Source organism: Solanum stenotomum, chromosome 10, assembly GCF_019186545.1.
Source record: "Solanum stenotomum isolate F172 chromosome 10, ASM1918654v1, whole genome shotgun sequence".
NCBI classification, from domain to species: domain Eukaryota; kingdom Viridiplantae; phylum Streptophyta; class Magnoliopsida; order Solanales; family Solanaceae; genus Solanum; species Solanum stenotomum.
Genome location: NC_064291.1, coordinates 56,140,320 through 56,158,816, shown reverse-complemented (window position 1 = coordinate 56,158,816; position 18,497 = coordinate 56,140,320). Strand labels below are relative to the sequence as shown.

The 18,497-nt window shown below is 31.0% G+C and overlaps 2 protein-coding genes across 2 annotated transcripts in view; one reads left to right on the top strand and one right to left on the bottom strand.

The window, feature by feature from the left end:
• LOC125841284 (ABC transporter C family member 10-like) overlaps positions 1–17,169 on the top strand; it is a 170,641-nt gene extending 153,472 nt beyond the window's left edge. Inside the window, exon 12 of the mRNA XM_049520385.1 lies at positions 17,157–17,169. The gene's annotated coding sequence lies outside the window, so the exon portion shown is untranslated. The remainder of the gene's footprint in view (positions 1–17,156) is intronic.
• LOC125841286 (respiratory burst oxidase homolog protein A) lies at positions 2,208–12,230 on the bottom strand. Its single transcript, XM_049520387.1, has 14 exons — positions 11,347–12,230; positions 11,109–11,268; positions 10,755–10,803; positions 8,521–8,634; positions 6,162–6,584; positions 5,602–5,988; positions 5,416–5,511; positions 4,793–4,908; positions 4,302–4,469; positions 4,002–4,161; positions 3,633–3,833; positions 3,430–3,558; positions 3,167–3,245; positions 2,208–3,081 (listed from the first exon to the last, which is right to left on the bottom strand). The coding sequence occupies exons 1-14, from the start codon at positions 12,044–12,046 to the stop codon at positions 2,972–2,974; spliced, it is 2,892 nt and encodes a 963-aa protein (XP_049376344.1). The 5' UTR covers positions 12,047–12,230; the 3' UTR covers positions 2,208–2,971.
• Positions 17,170–18,497: the final 1,328 nt, after the last annotated feature.

Genomic DNA, 18,497 nt, shown 5'->3' with positions numbered 1-18,497 from the left:
CTTGAATCGAGAATTAAGAGTCAAATCTCAAATTAGTAATGGAAATCGGTATTCAAGATTTGAGTTAGGGTGGAAAGTTGAAGTGTGAGGTTAAAAAAGAATTTTAGAAAATGTTTTCCTTACTTTTTAGAGGCAAGTAGTTTTCCGAGGAAAATAAATTGATTTGAAAAACATTTAAGCCAATCAAATATGAGAATTCATACCGAACACAAGAATAATATAAATTACAATTAAACACAACCATTAGAATTTTGGAAATCTATCACTATACTAAAACTAAAAACTATTTAAACGTAGTTCTCAATTAGTCTTTTTTTTGGGTAACAAACGTCTTCCAATTGATTGAGAAAGTATATAAATTTGACAAAATGAAACCGTAGACTTGACTTGTTCTTTTTTTCTGCGCAACTTCCTTCTAAATTCCAAAACTATTTGCACCAAAATGTCAAATATAATTTGCTTCAAAACCTTCAATTTTCTACCTTAACTAGTTGTATTAATTGTTCAAAAGAAACTAATAAGGACTAACTAGAGAGGTGAAGACGAAAAATTTCTCTAAGGAATTTCAAAATATGGAGTAAATAAATGAAACGGAAAGAAAATTCAATAACACATAAGAAAATATATTGTCCTTATATACCGTGTAATTTTTCAAAGTGATTTGCATGAACCCTTTCTGTCCCATCTCTCGACCATGGTCCATGGTCTTAGGCTCCTAGCTAGTTGGAACTTCACTCAAAATAGTGTCACCCCACTAGAGATCCTCCTTTTTTTTTTTTGGTGGGATAGGGGCGGTGAAAATTGAATAGAGACGACTTATTGGGTGGTTAAAATGCTTGTTGCTAAAAAAAATGACACCACTAGTGACTAGAATAAGCCTTGGTAATAAGGGATTTACACTAAAAAAAAGAAAAAAAACTAGGTTAGCAAATGATTTTACCAACCAAATACCAACTAATATTAATACATTGCTAAAAAGCTTGTCAGTTAATTTTACCAATCCATTAAAGTACCAACTAAAGTAAATACATTAAAAAATTATTGGTAATTGTTAAAATGTGGCCCCAAAATTTTCGTTGGTAAATTTACTAACCAATTTTTGATTGGCATATTATTGGTAAGCTTACTAATGAAGAGAAAAAGAGTTAATAAAAATTTTATCAATTATTTGATAATTATTAATATTTAGTTCTTCATTATTCAATTCTGTCACTGATATGTTGGTAAATGTAGTAACAAAATTAAAATGTTGTTAGTATATATTTACTTTTTTCAGATTTTTTATCACTACTTGTTTTTGCCTTGATATCAAATTATTTTGTTGTTATTTCTACTTATTGCTATTTCCTTAAGGATCTTTCGAATACAACCTCTACTTTCTCAAAGGTAGAAATATGATCTCCATAAACATTTGTGAGACTACACTAAACTTGTAATTGTTGTTGCTGTCCTTTTTTCAAGTCACCACTTAAATTGTCTCTATTTTCAAATGTGGTGCATGTATAGACCTTAAAAATTACCCTTCCAAACAACATTAGACTCTTGCCCTAATATTTGTTCATATTTTCTAACATTGATCATAGGATTTTCAGTTTGTTCAAAGGGGATCTTAAGACCATGGTCTAAAAGATCCATCAATTATAAAGGGATCTTTTTTGGGACAACTGCTGAAAATTTCTCAGCAGTATTTTGAAGGTGAAGATTTGGATTAGAGGCCCAACAAGACCAACAGTGGAAATTGACACAAAATGCCCACTTAATGCCCACTTAATGCCCAAACCCAACTAAACTTGTAAATCAAGATTAGGCTTCCATAGAATTTTGAAGCCCATATACTAACATGAAGAAGCCTGGCTCCAAAGTGGTTTGAAAGATTTCTTTATGACAAATGTACTCTTCTACTAAACACTTAGATCAGAGCAATTTAACATGTTGTATAAAGTTATTTGCTGCATCATTTGAGCTGTTAATTCTATTTATTATGAGTAATTATCTTTAAGCTCACCTTAGAGTATAAATATTTGACACTTTCTGTAAAAGATATATGCTTAACCATGTCACTTATACTGTATGATAAAAAATGGAGTAATTGCTAACTTAATAAAACTAACTTGCTACTCCCTAATACAACAATTATATCTCAATCGCATAAAAGTTGTACATGATACTTTCTATCAATCCAAAATCTGTGAAATTTTGAGAGGACATTGAGAAAAAACTGAAAAGAAATCCAACGAAATCGATGAAATATTTCCTTTGATAGTACCTTTCTCCAGATTAAAGAACTACTACAGATAAACTTTACTAATAAGAATTGCATATACACGTATTTTCTATCCTCTTATCTAATAAGTGGTATATTAAAATACCCCAAAAAATACTCACAAAGCAAAAGAAAAAGAAAAAGTAGTTACTACATAGACATTTTTTGGAAGGATTCCCTTAGCCCCATTATAAGTTCCACCAACAAAGCTATCAGTCCCCCACTACTCCTAATGTTATCTTCTTCTTTCAAAATTGTAATTTGTTTTCCCCATCCAAGCCATGATTGCCTGTCCTTTCATGCTTGCCATTTTCATAGTGTTTCTTTATCAAGAAGGTCAACTTCTTATTAGTTGTTTCCCACTATTCTCATTCTTTATGTGTATTGTGACCATTCAATTGTCGTCTTTTTTTTCCTCCCATATTCTAAGCCATCTGACCAAAGCAGAGTCTCCCTTTTGGAGTTCTGAAGTTTGGTATGTGATAACAGATGACTGAATATACAAAACCTATACACATATCATATTGGTATGTATTTTCTCTTTAAATATGCTTCCTCCTATTATGTACAATTTGTCTCTGACTTATTCCTTACTAATGTTATGTCTTCAGTAGAATCATCAAATCAGGTACCAAAGATAGATGTGGTAAATACTGGTTTACCGATGTGTGTACCGTTAATGCAAGATTAATTGTACTCCAGGGCCTTCTAAAAATGTTCTTTGTGAAACTCGAACTTCGTTGTGCCTTTTTGGTTAAACTCTTTGCAGAGTTTGCTGAGTTCTTTAGCTAATATGGGTGCACCGCAGTAGAAAACTCCTGCTCGAAAATAACAAACTTGGAATCAACTCGCTGTAAAACAATGACAATTTTCAATGTCCAAGAGGTCAAATGATAATCATACCTATTCTTGCATTTGCATGCTTGGTTAAGGTCTTGGAAAATACTTTCCTCCAATTCGGTCTGGCGAAATGTGTCCTCACCTGTTGATAAATAGTAATCAGCGAGAAATTCAATAGCTGAAGCAACGTTAGGCATTGATTAGTTATTCCATGTCTAATTGTATCATAACTTGTGCTATTGGGTAAGGTCTAAACGGAAAGAACTTACTGCCTTAAGACTGAATTGAGTTAAAAAAATATAACTTCAAGATGTTAAGAAGCTTACACTGGTGCCTGATACAATATCAACCCCATTCTTAGCATGGTTAAGCGCCTGGACCATGGTAATGAGAGCTGAACGTGCATCCCCTTCCTCATAAACACTCGTTAAGTAGTTATGCATCTCGATGACCCCCTGAACATCATGGGAATATCATAAATATAGAGATAGAAACGAAATAAGTTGAAATTTTGGACATTTTGCATTACCCTTTGATCAAGTTCAGCCACTTCGTTCATAACACCTTTGAACCAATCAAATGATCCTTGCTCCCGGGTCACCCAATAAAAATATGCATTTGTGGTTTTTAGAGTACTCTTTCTCTTTTTTGGAGAAATCTTGTTGAGAGCTGGTTGTTCACTTGTTGCAGCGCTCATGTCTGAGTTCCCACTGAAATCCGAGACTGAATCCTGATAACAGAAAATGAACATTAGACCTCTTGTTCATCACGCTATACACGAGAAGACAACAAAAAGCAGAATAAGACAGAAGATGCACTGTAACATGACAAATGAAGATTGCTCTACTTGAGCAAAATTATGTTAAATGTAACACCATATGAAGATATAGAAACTCACTGCTTGCTCCTCCATTGTGACGATGTTTTTGAGCAAGTCTTTCAGGATACTTATAAAGGGAGTTGCTCCAATGCCAAGACCAACAAGCAGTAAGACATCATACTTTCGGTAATCTTGTGCTGGAGCTCCATAAGGTCCATCTATCAATAGCTTTGGCAAACTGAGATTTAGGAGTAACTTTTTGCATTAATAATAATAATACCTCCAAGTTTACTCATATACTTACCCGAAATCTTTTGATTCTTAAATAATACACGGAAGCTAATCTCCATTTAAGTTTAAGTCCTTGTAGAATTATACCTTGTTTTGGTGTTTTCGTCAGCTCTGAGCAGGCCACTCTTTCCAGCCTCTGGCTGCTCGCAAGCCTCGGAAAACACCCGCTTGAGTTCTTGAGTCCAGTCACCAAGTTGTCGGATATGAATGCTCAAGTAGTCATCCCCAGGAGCTGAAGTAATGGAAAATGGATGCCTGGATATTGAGCATGTAGAATCTCAGCAAATAAGCATACTTAGTCTTATAAAATGTTTAAGACAATATTGGAGATGACTTAGATTTGCATCCCCCTTCCCCTGCCTCCCACATTCTGAACACAGTTCACATATTTTATCACCATCCTACACTTCCATCAAAGTGCTAGTGTCACTATTCAAGAGAGAGAACAGGGTAAACAAACAACTCTGAATTGGTGCAAATGAGAAACTCTGGTGGTTGTGTAATATAGTAAATTTGAAACCTTTTTGTTCTGTAGGGTAATGAAGTTAACTACAATCTAAATGCTTTGAGTCACTTACCACTCGAATGGAGAAACAGCTGGACACTGGACAAACATATATTGTCCACTCTTGTATCGAAATTGCGGAGGCTTAGACATTTGCAGAGTAAGGACATTTCCAGGATATATTGCTACCTGCAATAAATTGGTAAAGTTTAAACATAAATGAATAAAATGAGAGAACAAAATGTTTGATTCAGCATTTGCATTAAGGGGAATGTTATTCGTGAAATTTAGCTGCAAAGCATTAGTCTACTAACTACGACTTGTAGTATGTTGAATTTAGCTACTAAATGTTTCTAATTTACTATTTTCTACGTATAACTACGCCTGTGAAAAGTGTGAGCTCACATATCTGGCCTATTTAAAGTCTAGATAAAGGAGTAGAGTTGTAGTAAGATGACATTCAGAATAATATTAGTAGGAGTAATGCATGATGACTCTGCATCCTCCAAACTAGCTTGGGTTTAAGGTGTAGTTGTTGCTATTATTGTTTTTTCTATTCCTTTTTTTCATTTTGTGATTGAATTTCACCATGTGAATTAGCTAGGATGTCCAACATTAAAATCAGATCATATAAAGAACATCCTGATTCCAGAAATCTAATGCAAGTGAAACGAAATGCTAATTTCAGAAGCTTACTTTTAGAAGCCGGACTGTATATAAGCCTGATCGGAAGAATCTAAGAGTTCTTTCCCCTGAGTAGAGAAGTACAGGAACTGCTAGATACATCCATGTCTGAGAACAAATACATGTTAATGGCATGAAAACAATTAAATTACATCAATATTATTAAAAAGGGAGAGCACAAGAACTCAGAAGATATACCGTTTTGGAGTACCAGTTATGCACAAGGTAGAGGAATGTGCCATGGATGATCAGTACGATGTAGACAATGATGAGAAGGTGGTGCGAGTACCAGAACGCATTGAAACCAGTGAGTCTATCAAAAGGTTTGGGAAACTTAATGAGGCTCCGCCTAAACCATCGCGTTGCAAGAGTGAAAGCAATGGCCATGAGGATTACCATTAATATTCCTGTCACACCCTCCACTCCTTTAACAAGATCTATGTACTGAGGCTGGCTTGGGCCAAAATCATTCACCAAATATTTCTGATAATTCGTATTATTTGCATGTATAAGCTTTGGGAAATCACATACAAGATGATTACCGGCATGGAGTATGATACCAGTAACAATGGCTGCAGCAACAGTCTGCACACAGTAAGAATATTAGAGCAAATATTAACCCGCCTATTGCAATTTACAAATTATCAGTTAGTCTTACTATTGCAATTTACAAATTATCAGTTGGTCTTACTATTGCAATTTACAAATTATCAGTTAGTCTTCTTAAGGAAAGAAGAGAATTAAAAGGGGCAACCTACCTTGTGGAAGTTGATGTTGTCATCAAAGGGTACAAAACAGCTCAATTTAGTAGACCTGAGGAATGTAATGGTGTTCCTGCAAACTGGCAGCAATATCAAAGCCATGTTGAACTTCAGAGTCTCAGCAGCACCTTTAGCTGTTAGAAGGCAATAACCCATAACTTGAAATGCACTTTTCTTTTTGTACTGATAGAACTTCCAAAGAAAAAGCCCAATCATTATCAAAATCCACAAGACCAGAACCCAAATTCTCTTCCAATTCTCTTGCAGTGAATAGACAAGTTTTGTGCTTATTCTTCTTATTGGGCTTCTCTTCCTCAACCCTTGCAGGTTTTGGCTCAAAGCTTGGCTTGTGTAGCTTAGTGCTTGACTGTAGTTGAGGTAAGTGTCCTTTTGGAGGAGAAGTGTTTCCAGCTGCCATAGCTGCATTATCATCATGATAAAACAGAGCATGCAAGAAATATGATCAGTAAGTTAATCATATTTCTTATTCATCCATAAAAGGGTGTGAATTTAAAAAATTTAAGTCATTACAAGTTATTAGTCTGTTTTACTGCCTTTCCATAACACAAGTATCAAACAAATATGTTGCTCGACTCACTAAAAATATTACTGCATCAATATCAAAATTTTCAAATATGCACTATTCTCGGAAGACCTGATACAATTCCATCAACCCTATAAAAAGCCTAATATAATCGATAAAATAAATAATAATCATTTAGTATTATCTATTTCTATAATATAAAGATAATAATCAAAAGTATACTTAAACTATTATTTTGGCGAATTTTATTTCAATTATTTTTCTTCTGCTTTTTTTAAACTTTTAACTATCGTTAAAATTGCGTTGGCGAAAGTACACGTGTTTGAGTGCTCAAAACGCGCATTTGATGCACAAAGGGGAAGGTCCACATGGGATGTCAGGACCGCCAACAACGGTAGTGGTCATATATTCTCCACCTTGTAATGATGGAGGAACCATAGACTTTGATAATCAGAAAACTAGTGCTAGTACCTTCTTAGACTTAAAATTCAAGTATATTCTAGAGAAAAAAAAATATCAATTTAGTTGATAAATTACATTCAATTAAATTTGAAAAAAAGGAAAATTATATAATAAATAGAGAAAAAGTAGGTGCATTATTAAAACTACTACACCTGTTTCAATTTGTTTTATATTTTATTCCAAGTGGCCAATTTTGAAGTTTGAACTAATACTTCACTTGACATTTTCAAAACACATTTTCAAAGTTTCGAAAATGGTAGCAGGCATGTTTAGGTTACTAAATCTTTTTAAGAGATGGAAAGTAGCATATATCTTTTTAAGTGCTGGTTATCAATAAACTAAAGTTTTTACACTATGTCTTGCTCCAGGTACATGGCTGAATTTAGAAGCCAAAGTAGTGGCGGTAGGGTGGGGTGGGTGGATAAATAAAATAAAGTAGTATATATATAAAGTAGTGCACACATTTCTCACTGGTCATTCCACTATAGTCTATATTCCATGATCAATCTTATTATGGTAGAGCATCCCCTAAATTAACATGTTTCTCTTAGTTTGATGAAGAACAAAATTTAAAATAAAGAAAGATTTTTAAATTAAGTACATATAAATACAAAAATGCTCATTAATTATTGTGGTATTAAACCTATCACGTAAGAGGCTAAAACTTCAGAGTTATCAAATATAAAAAGATATTTTATTTTTTTTGAACAAACTAAAGAAAAATAGTACTAATACTTATTATAAATTAAAACAAAGGGATAATAAAAATCATAAATTTCTGACCAAGGATGTGACAGCATTTTTCACTGTCCTAAAATATTGAAACTAATCTGAAGTACGTACGGTAAGCTTAACCAACAAAAATTAGGTAGCGTATTTCTTTGAAGTTTGAACAGATCACCTCCTTATAACTTCAGTAACCTAATTCTTTTCATATTTCCTTCACTTCCACCTTTTTTTTCTTCCTTTTAGCAGATGAGCCAGCAGAAAATAGGAAAGAAATGAAAAGAGAAACTGTTGAACGACTACAATTTGGCAATTTATTTAGAAAAATAGAATGGAAATGGTATTTTAATATGGAAAAATATTTGTTGAACAACACGGTTTCTCAGTGTCACTCCTTTGTCGTCTAACTAACTTGGACTTTAAATAATCTTGCAAGTTTAATGCAATAAATTAGTTGCAACCATTTTGCATAAGTCAATAACCAATCAACTGATAGTAATTTACTTAATTATAGGAAGAGTTAGTCATGATAAGACGAATTGACGTGCAAGCAAACAAAAAATAAAATAATTTGTGTTACTTTGCAGCCCCCTTAACAAAAGGGGAAGGGTGAGAGGGTCCTACCTCAATGTAGCCAAGTCTTTCAGGATCTAATTCTTCCATGATCAGAGCTGCATACTCCTCTGCTTGTTCTTTTAATCTTGATAATTTGTTTGCAGAGGCACTTAGCATGATGATCTACATTATTCATCACATTGAATATTAAAAGGCTAATATTTTCTGTTTGTCGTTTACAATACAATAAACCTAATTTCACTAGTAAAGGTTGTTCCAGTATTGATATGAAAAAAAATTCTTAGTTTCTCCCTTTAATTGATTTTATGGGGCGCAAAATCAAATTAGTTAGAATGATACTAGACACAAGACTAAGTATGAAAGTAAAAAAAAAAATCATACATGTCCAGAAGATTAAGAGCCTATTTAGATTGACCTGTTTTAGGTGCTTTTAAGCTAAAATATTTTTTAACAAAATGCTTTTAAACACTTATTTTTAGTCAAAATAACAAAAATAAGCAATATGTCAGTGGCTATAAGTTATCCTCCAAGAAAGTTTTATCACCTCAAACTATTTAAATTATCCTCCAATAAAGTTTATCATCTCAATCTATGCCAAATGAAATTTAACTAGTAGATGATTTGACTTGGTATTTCTTTCTCCAAAAAATAAGAATTAGATTGTCAAATACTAGTAATATATATTGTTGGAATTTATATCACAAACTAAAAAAATAATAAGAAATTAGATTTGGCTTGTAGTAGGCAAATAAATACTTTGTCCACCCTCATTTAAATATGGAGTTTTAATCCATCAAATGTCTTTTCAATAATTTTTCAGGAACATAATTGGGCCAAAAGACATTTTATTTTAAAGGGAAATGGGAAGAATAAATAATTTTAAAAACAAAAGGTGCTTGAATTAGAAAAAGGTTTGACAATATACAAATGATATATGTTTACTTGACGAAAACGCCCCCACCAACTCCAATGAAAACGATGTTTTAAGTGAAAAGATAAACAAAAATGTTGGGATTATTTGCATAAAGAGCTTTTATACATTGACGTTCCACTATCTGAGCCAGACAAAAAAGTTTCTAGAACATGGGTAGCGTCAGACAGCAAGACTAGAGAGATTATGCAATGAATTATAAGTATTAATTAACAAAATACATTTATAATTATATTTGGAGTCGTTGATTCTTATTATTTTCTTATCTGGCTACCTAATCATCACGCCGAACACATATTATTCTATCCCATTACAAGAAAAAATAGAAAAAAAAAAATAGGGATTATAAAACTTAATCCTAACCACTTCGTAGTATCGTTTTTAATTTAAAATGCATGTGTTTGTATAAGCACAATGAATTATTTATGCAAGTCAGTACACTTTTTATAAGGCAAAGTCAGCGAGACATTTTAATGAAACCACAACCTGACAGACTGTTCTCCGAAAAAATTACTTTATAAAGGCTACATTAATTTTAAAAAATAATCCTAAGCTTAAGGTTAATCAAGCAATTTCCTTCTTTCTCATAATTTGTTAACCATTAAAAAATTTAACACTGAAATTTAGGTAAGTTGATTCTCGTAATCTGAACTCTATATATTATTCTTTTGGGACAAAAAAAAAAACTAGGAAAAATCCTTTTACCCAAAAAATTTGGCCAGAATAATATTTTATTTATGTTATTTTGCTTTTTTGAACATTTTTATCCTTTTAACTTTCATACTTTTTAATTAAAAATGGAAAAAAGACCACTTTATTTTAAAATAAAAAAGATATTACACACTTTTAAAATTTTCTAGCCATTTAGCATTTAATCTATCTAGTTATTAATATTAATTTCTTTTTTTAAAAAAAATATTCCTTAGACTCAATTAATATGAAGGTGGTTAACTCAAAAATTAAAACTTTTGAGATTTATCGTCTAAACCTGGATCTTTATGTTGCAATACATCATTTTCTTAAGGATAAAAGAGTAATATTAATGTTAAATTATTTTTTCCAATTATAGGAACATAACATTCTTTTTCAAACAAATTAAAAATATAAAAAATTGTTTGGATAAGAAATAAGTGATAATAATCTCAAGATAAAAGGCAAGACTGACCAAAAATATTTAATCTCAAAATTATTTATCCAACTATTTACACTATTATTATAGTACAAGTTATCTTACCATCCACGTACCAAACAACTCCCAAGTGTGCCACAAATGAAGTTGTATATTCATCGAAATTCACTTATACTTTGAAGAGGGAGGGAATATAGCAAAAATACTATACTGAATATTTACCTCTTTTACTTCTTCTTCACCAATTCGACCATCTTCATTCTTGTCCACCCTGTACCATACAATAAAAACCACAAGGATTGTTACGTGCTGTAAAATCTAAGCACTATTTAGCCCTTTGCAGAAGAGTAATTACTTACTCTATTAGATAGATAATGACGTGCCACTTAAATATTCCGATTTTTTTTTGTCAGTTGTCATGCAGTAGTGGATGAGTGTTCCACATGGAAAGCAATCAGTAAATTTCTCTCTCTCTTCACGTTTTGTTTACTAAAACTACTTTTCTCTAATTTTACTTAAGATAATTAACTCTTATCTTACTACTACTAATTAATTAATTAAGTTAATGGTGCGTACATGTCGAAGAAGATCTGAAGCCGAGAATCGAAACTCTGATCGGTGATTTGAGACCAATACTCATACAATTCCTCCTTGCTGATCTTATCAACCTTCAATCTTCTTCTTCTACTCAAAGCATCAAACAATTCCAATGCAAATTCCTTCGAATCCTTCATACCTTTAACCAAATAATTAATCAAAATTAATGTAATTAATCAATAATTAAACTGTAGTGGTCGCCGGCGTTAGTACTGACCGATGCATTGTGCGAAATCGGAGCGATAAAGGTAACCGTCTTTAGCGAGCTTAGCGAAATTGTTTTCAACTTCATTCCATCCGTTAGTTTTGTTATTGCTGATGAATTTGAGTCCACGAAGAGCCTTGTGAGCGCTGGAACGAGTCCGATCGAGCTGAGCGCGTTGCCGTCGTAATGCTCGAGCTGCTAAAGCCGAATCTACACCGTTGCCTGTACCGACGACGGCGTTTTGGAAAAACGACGCCGGCGAAAAAGTGCGGGACGCATGTCCATGGCTCCATGAGAATCTCCTTAGCTCCGCTTTAAGCTCTTGCGAGAAATGCTTCGCTTTCGCGACAGCCTCAGCTTTCAACTCCTGTGAAAACTGACGTAATTTATTCGATGTACTCCGACGCATCGTCGGCGATCGAGTTTCCGACGTCGATGTCACCGACGCCGGCGTTTCAATCGATACTCCACCAATACCGACTCCGGTAGCAGGATCAGAAGCATCAATGTTGATTACAGTCGCCGGTTCAACGCTCCGTAGAATAATCGTATCATCATCCTGAAGATCAAGTATAACTTCAACAAACTCCTCGGAAACAAAACCGGAAATATTCCCGGAATCAGTTCCCGGCGATGACTCACCACTTAAATCCTTGCCGGAAGATACCGTATCCGACGTCCACCGGCGTTCATGCCCAGGTAAACCCCTCATTTGTCCCAAATCAAAGCACAATAAATAAATATATGTTGAAAACAGAGTTTTCTGCAGAAGCCTGACCAAAAGTTTTGGTTATTTTTATATACAGAGAGAAAGAAAAAGAAAGAGAGAGAAATGGATTTGGCTTTGTATGGAAGTTTATCAGAGCTTTCTTAAAAATGGTGAGGAAGTGAGGGTCCTTTCTGAATTTTGTTAGAATAGGTTGAATTTATATATAAATAAAATTTTAAAAAAGTAGTAACCATGCATTTGTAATTGTGGTGACTCGTATAGAAAGAATAGATGTTCATATCATAGTACCACATAGTACTAGTAGTACACGTAAAAAAAATCAAAGAATCAATTTCTTTCGACAACATCTTTTTAATCGAACTTATCTAGTATAAGATCAAGTTTATTCGATAAGCATCCAAAAATAACGACACCAAAACAAAAAAGATGCATGTAATAAAAATCAGAAATCAATTTCTTCTGTTAACATCTTTTCAATCGAGCTTATTGCATTAGAGTTGACTAATATAATTACAAATTATTATAAAATAACAAATTTATTAGATGAGCATTCAAAGAATAAAGACCGCTAACAAAAATAAAATAGTACTTGTAATATTATTATTAGTAACAAAAATGAATATCCGTTAGGGTCCTCTTCTTCACAGTCAAACTTATGTCATAATATACAATGGTTATTGTGACTTTACTAATTTAATAGTAGCAGAAACTTTAATGGATGAGTAACAAAAGTTGGAGAAAAAGATGTGTAAACAATATATAAATTGTTGATACTATATAGGGAATCATCATATTACATTACAATAATAATAAACAAGTTATAATTTACCAAGGTTATAATAATGGAGTAGTAAAATATTCTTTTCGATTTTATTAAAAAGCATTGTATCTTTAATATCAAACTTGTATATACACGAAAGTATAAATATATAGCTGCCGCATACTATTGCCATTAATTAGCCAAATAAAGATTAACTAAAGAAAAAGTCTCAAATTAATAGAAATTAATTAGTCCACTAACAAAAGTTGCGTGCCTTTTTAAGGGATGAAATAATTTTTATCAAGCAACACTAATTAATTAATTAAATTGTTACGGCTATATTAAAGGAATAAAAATATCTTTTATTTTTCACATAACGTGTATTGAATAGTTGCGTATCTTCTTGCAAAAAAAATAGTTATGTTAGTATTTTTCTCTTCTACAATACAACACAAAGTTGACATCACTTGTTAATTTCCTTAAAATTATTTTGTAAAAGAAAGGGTAAAGATTAATATGGAATACATTAATATGTATATGCTGTTAAATTAAATCTGTATTGTTCTATATACGTATATCCTATTAAATCGTATTTGTACGGTTCTGATATGTATACACTATTAAATTATATTCTGTATAATATAGTATGCATACATCGGTTTATCGAATTTTTGTCATTAACAGTTAGGTTTTGGTTTTCGATTTACCTAATAAGAAAATGCTCATTAAATAAATATAGGACTTCTCACTTTTCTAATAATTTGACGCGATATAATGAAACAAGCAAATCAGTTGTAAATGTTTTGATATAGTGAAACAAGAAAGATAATATTTAACTATGTAGATTGTATCGTAAAGTATGATATAATGTCTAGTTATGTTAAATTATTAATATTTTTAATATTTATGGAGGGTAAAGTAGTAAATTACTACTGTCTTAATGAGTTATCGGTTGACCCAATAATCCAATACTAAAACTAAAAACCGAATCGATAACCCAATATTTTTTTATGATATCATCAAAAATTCGTTAACCCAATAACCCAATAGCAACAACTCAATAACATTTTTTTCTGTTCAATTATTGGTCGATTTAGTTTTTGCACCCCTAGTGCCAATTTTTATAGGGAAAATTATGCAGAACAACAAACATTTAGCCTATATTAGGTACTATAGCTACAATTTAAGAAAATTGTAATTCGCGGCTATAGTTTCCCCAATTCTTCTTATTATTTGTATAATTCACGTGATTTGTATAAATCTAGAATTTGTATATAATTCACTTTATGATTGTATAAATCCAGAATTTTGTATATGCTTACTTAGCTATTTGTATACAATTTATGAAAAAATCATAATAAATTACCCTAGTTGTATATTGCAAGCAAAATATATAAACGGAGTATTGAAAAATTCTAAAATGTATAACTACAAAATTTGTATATACTTACCCCATTTATATATTCGCAAGCGAAATATACAAACAAACAAAAATATATACAAACGGTAGCCTCCATAGCAAATAAAACTATAGCTATAAAACGCAATTATCAAAACTATAATTATAGAGCTTTATTATATCTATTATGTTTCTTATTTCTAAAATTTCCTTATTTTTCTACCCCCAGACATGGATAACCCAATAGGTCAATAGTATATAACCCAATGGGCCAAACAGCAATCCAAAAATGATCCAAAAATTAATTTTGAGATTGATAATTATTCATTCGAAAGAATTTAAGCTAATAATTCAAGAAGAAATGTGTCAATATTGCTTTTTTTCTTTTTATTTGTATGTATATGAAAAGGAGGGGTAAAAATAGTGATTAAGTCGAAATAAATTAGCTTGAACGAGTTGAATTATTATTCATCAATTGAATAATATATATTTTAACTTGCTCAAATTCAATCTATCCATCTTTTATTTTTAAAAAATTATGTCAAATTAAATAATATTTTATAAATTAAAACGGAGAGACTAATTAATAAATGCATTTGCGCCTCCGGCTGCTTGGTGATGCATTGACCCTTATACGATCACATCACGGTAAAGAGTTAAAAAGTATATTCAAGGTCAGTGATAATATATATTATCAAGTCAGTCATAAAATATAAAAAATAAGTTTTATGATAAACATCAATTAATAACCTCAAAAAATTAATTGCTAACTTGCTATTACAAGTTGGAATTTAGAGGTAATTATTAATACATATAATTTTAGTTTCATGAGAGGAGATTTGACTAATAAGAGATAAACATAAGGTAAATATGACGATATAAATTTCTTATTTTGAAATGGTCCTTATAAGTAATTTCGTTGAATTTAAATATCTCGTAAAATTAATCGAGATGTGTATAAGTTGATTCGAACTTTCTGATTATATATATCAAAAAAATGTAAAATGGTCCTTATAATATTATTACTACTATTGGTAGAACTTAACAAAAGATTTTAAAAGAAATCTGAACCAAATCGAAACTATAAGCACAATTAAGTGAAATTACTTCAAAAAGTGGAAAGCCTAATGTTTTGCCAAACAATTTTTTGGACCCTTAATTGGTAAGAAAGTATATACGTCATGTTTCTTGCAATTAATTATATAATATAATTGATAGAATATTGATTAAAACATCATATGATTCATGCATGTTGAAAAATAATTTCACTTTTTTATGTGTGTGTTTTAATTTTGTTGTTCAGTAGTCACGATGGAGTCTCAGATATTTCAAAATGTCTTTCAAGGAATATATGTGTGTGAGTTAGGATTTATGATAAAGTAACCCCAAAAATTTTGAACATATTTTAGAGGTAGAAAACAAATTTAACTCATCTTATAATAGAGTTCTATTTTTAAATTTGATAAAATTTCAACGTTTACAAAAGTACAGTGTTCGAATAATTTACCGAATTTAATTGGTATAAGAGAATATATTGACGCTATAAATGTTAAGACATTACTATATATAACGTAACCAAATAATGGTTCATATTAACAAGACATTATATACATAATATATATTTAGACAAACAATATCTTAATTGTTATTGCTTCTCCCGACATGTATGAATATTGTTATGACCATTTCGTTTTAAGTAGTTTTTCCTCTTTTAATTAAAGGCTAAGATTTAACAACTTACTAGATATGAATTTATCAAAAACAATGAAGAAAAATGAATGAGCATTACTTAATTAGGTAAATTATAACAAAATTCAAATATAAAGGGGTGGAATGAAACGAGTTAATGGTGGAATTTGTGAGTTGGGACACAAAAAGAAAATCACCATTAACCTTCTAGAATTGATTCCCTTCGGAGATATTAATAAAATTAAAACAATACAAAGAAGATAGAATAGCCTGTGAACAAGGATGATATACACCTATCGACTATCGAGAAATTGTCCATAGAATTAATTAAATTTCCGAGAAAAAGTACTAGACATGTGGGATAACAATAATAGGGAGAGTCTCTCTAACATAAAATGAAGACAAAAATACAACATCATGAGGTGTAAAATAGAATATGGACTGGAATTTGGATATCTCTTCTTTAATTCATTTTCTTTTCAGTCAATCTCTTTCACTTGTGACATTATTAGGGTAAAAGGATCATATTATAAAAACGCGTCAAGTTTTATGAGGTTCAGTTTCTTCCTCTATTCTAACGAACTAGCAAAGTCTTCCACCAACCAACGCGGGTCGTGATGGAATGATCAGGATCTCTCCACCCTTAATTCAAAGATTTCGGATTCAAATTTTGATCAATATATAGAAAAAATCTTATTGGAGTATTGCCTCAGAATATTCCTGCAATGCACGATCCAAATATATTTGGACTCAAATATAAATATCGAACAACGATTGGAAAAACAAAAAAGAAGTCCTCCACCAAGTCATTTGAGACACTGACCTCCACCTATGAATACCTTAGGTTGACAAAAGAACTTTGACGATATCTATCGCTAATTCTTGTTTTTGATTGTTCTAGTGGTACTCTAACTTTATACAATGACATTTACTAGTGGTACGAATCGTAAAATACTCGATATATGTAGATATATTATATATACAACCTACAAAATTATAATGACTCAATTTCAAGCAAGTTCAGGACAATTATTTGAACTTTCCCGTGTTCGTATTATTGTATTATGAGGATGTATAATAAATTGACTAAATATATGTTGTGTTAACCGATAACAATTCTTCCTCTTTATCTAGACGTTCAATCAACAATTTGAGCAAGCTCACAGAGAGGCAAATTTTTTTTATGCAAAGTTGGATTAAGAGCTAAAATCAGTGTCGCTAATCTGATGTTGAATTGTTTGTAGGTAGCCAATAGAATTTTTCTCATAAACTTTCGCTAATTCATTATTAAATAGCATTAAACGATAATTGTTGTTACTTAGCGACATGATAACATGATATTTCAATTTTATATGTATAAGATTTTACCGTGTAAATAGTTTCAAAAATATGTGAAAATGTTCATTGACCAAGATGAGATATTTGTAAGAAAATTTTTATAGTATAGACTTGAAATTAGCTAAGTTTATAAACTTGTACATCATCATCCCCACTTTCCCTTGACTAGCTAAAATACAATTCAATCATATAGTGTCATATATTGGCCTACTCTAAAAATTAATTAAACCTTACCTTAACCAATAATAATTCATGTGCATGCATATCTTCATGACTCTGGAATTTTACTATTTTCATATATTATAAGGTCACAATCTTAGGCCAACTGGCTTATACTTATATTATCCTCTTCTTTTTCATTATTCCTTTCCAATTGCCTAAATTGTATAGAAGTTTATGGATTAGTCAATCTTTTTTCTGAATCAGAAATTTTCTCTTTTCAGCTTGCACACTTTAATTTAGTTAAGGGTTTTAATAAATGTGATTTTTTATGACCTGCCCCTATGTGGTTTCTTCTGAAAAATAAAATATCCTTGTATGAGATAAGATTTGATGACAAACATTGATCTTCTAAAATTTAATTTTTTGGTGGGCAAATAAAGTTTTAAGTTGGTAGCTAAAAAAATGTAAGTTATATATAAAGGGTACTAATGATACATTTATTTGTGTGGCGCTTTTTATTTATTTATTTATTAATTATTATTATTATTATTATTTATTATTATTATTATTATTATTATTATTATTATTATTATTATTATTATTATTATTCATGTAATTTGACTCAATCAAACTATATCACATCGAATTACAAGCATTTTTGAACTGTTTAATCCAACAATGTTATTAGAATCAATATATATTTCAACGAGTGAGTTCAATATGAACATGACGAAATGATAGGGTAAATGTCATTTCCAATGTACATGCCCATTTTATTGTCATTATGTATAGCTTTGAAGACATAAATACACACAAAAAAAAACTAGTTGACTTTGATGATCATAAATATTCGATTGATGTAAGTGACACAAAGTGATCTCCTAATAAACCATGATGAGGTGATAATTAAGTCTTATGAAACTTAATTACTTTGAAGGAGAAATTATTGGATATGCCATCTTTAATAATTTATCTATATATCGATATATCAAGAATATAATTATATAAAAAAAAATGTCAATCTTTAATAGTTTAAGTTGGAAATACCATAGTCTATTGACTGATCAATTACATTTGAGGTTCTT

Coding starts and splice junctions, on each gene's coding strand:
- LOC125841286 (XM_049520387.1), bottom strand. CDS start 12,046: ATGAGGGGTTTACCTGGGCATGAACGCCGGTGGACGTCGGATACGGTA. Junction 11,269..11,346: donor CGATTTCGCACAATGCATCG/GTCAGTACTAAC, acceptor ATTTGGTTAAAG/GTATGAAGGATTCGAAGGAA. Junction 5,989..6,161: donor ACAACATCAACTTCCACAAG/GTAGGTTGCCCC, acceptor TACTGTGTGCAG/ACTGTTGCTGCAGCCATTGT.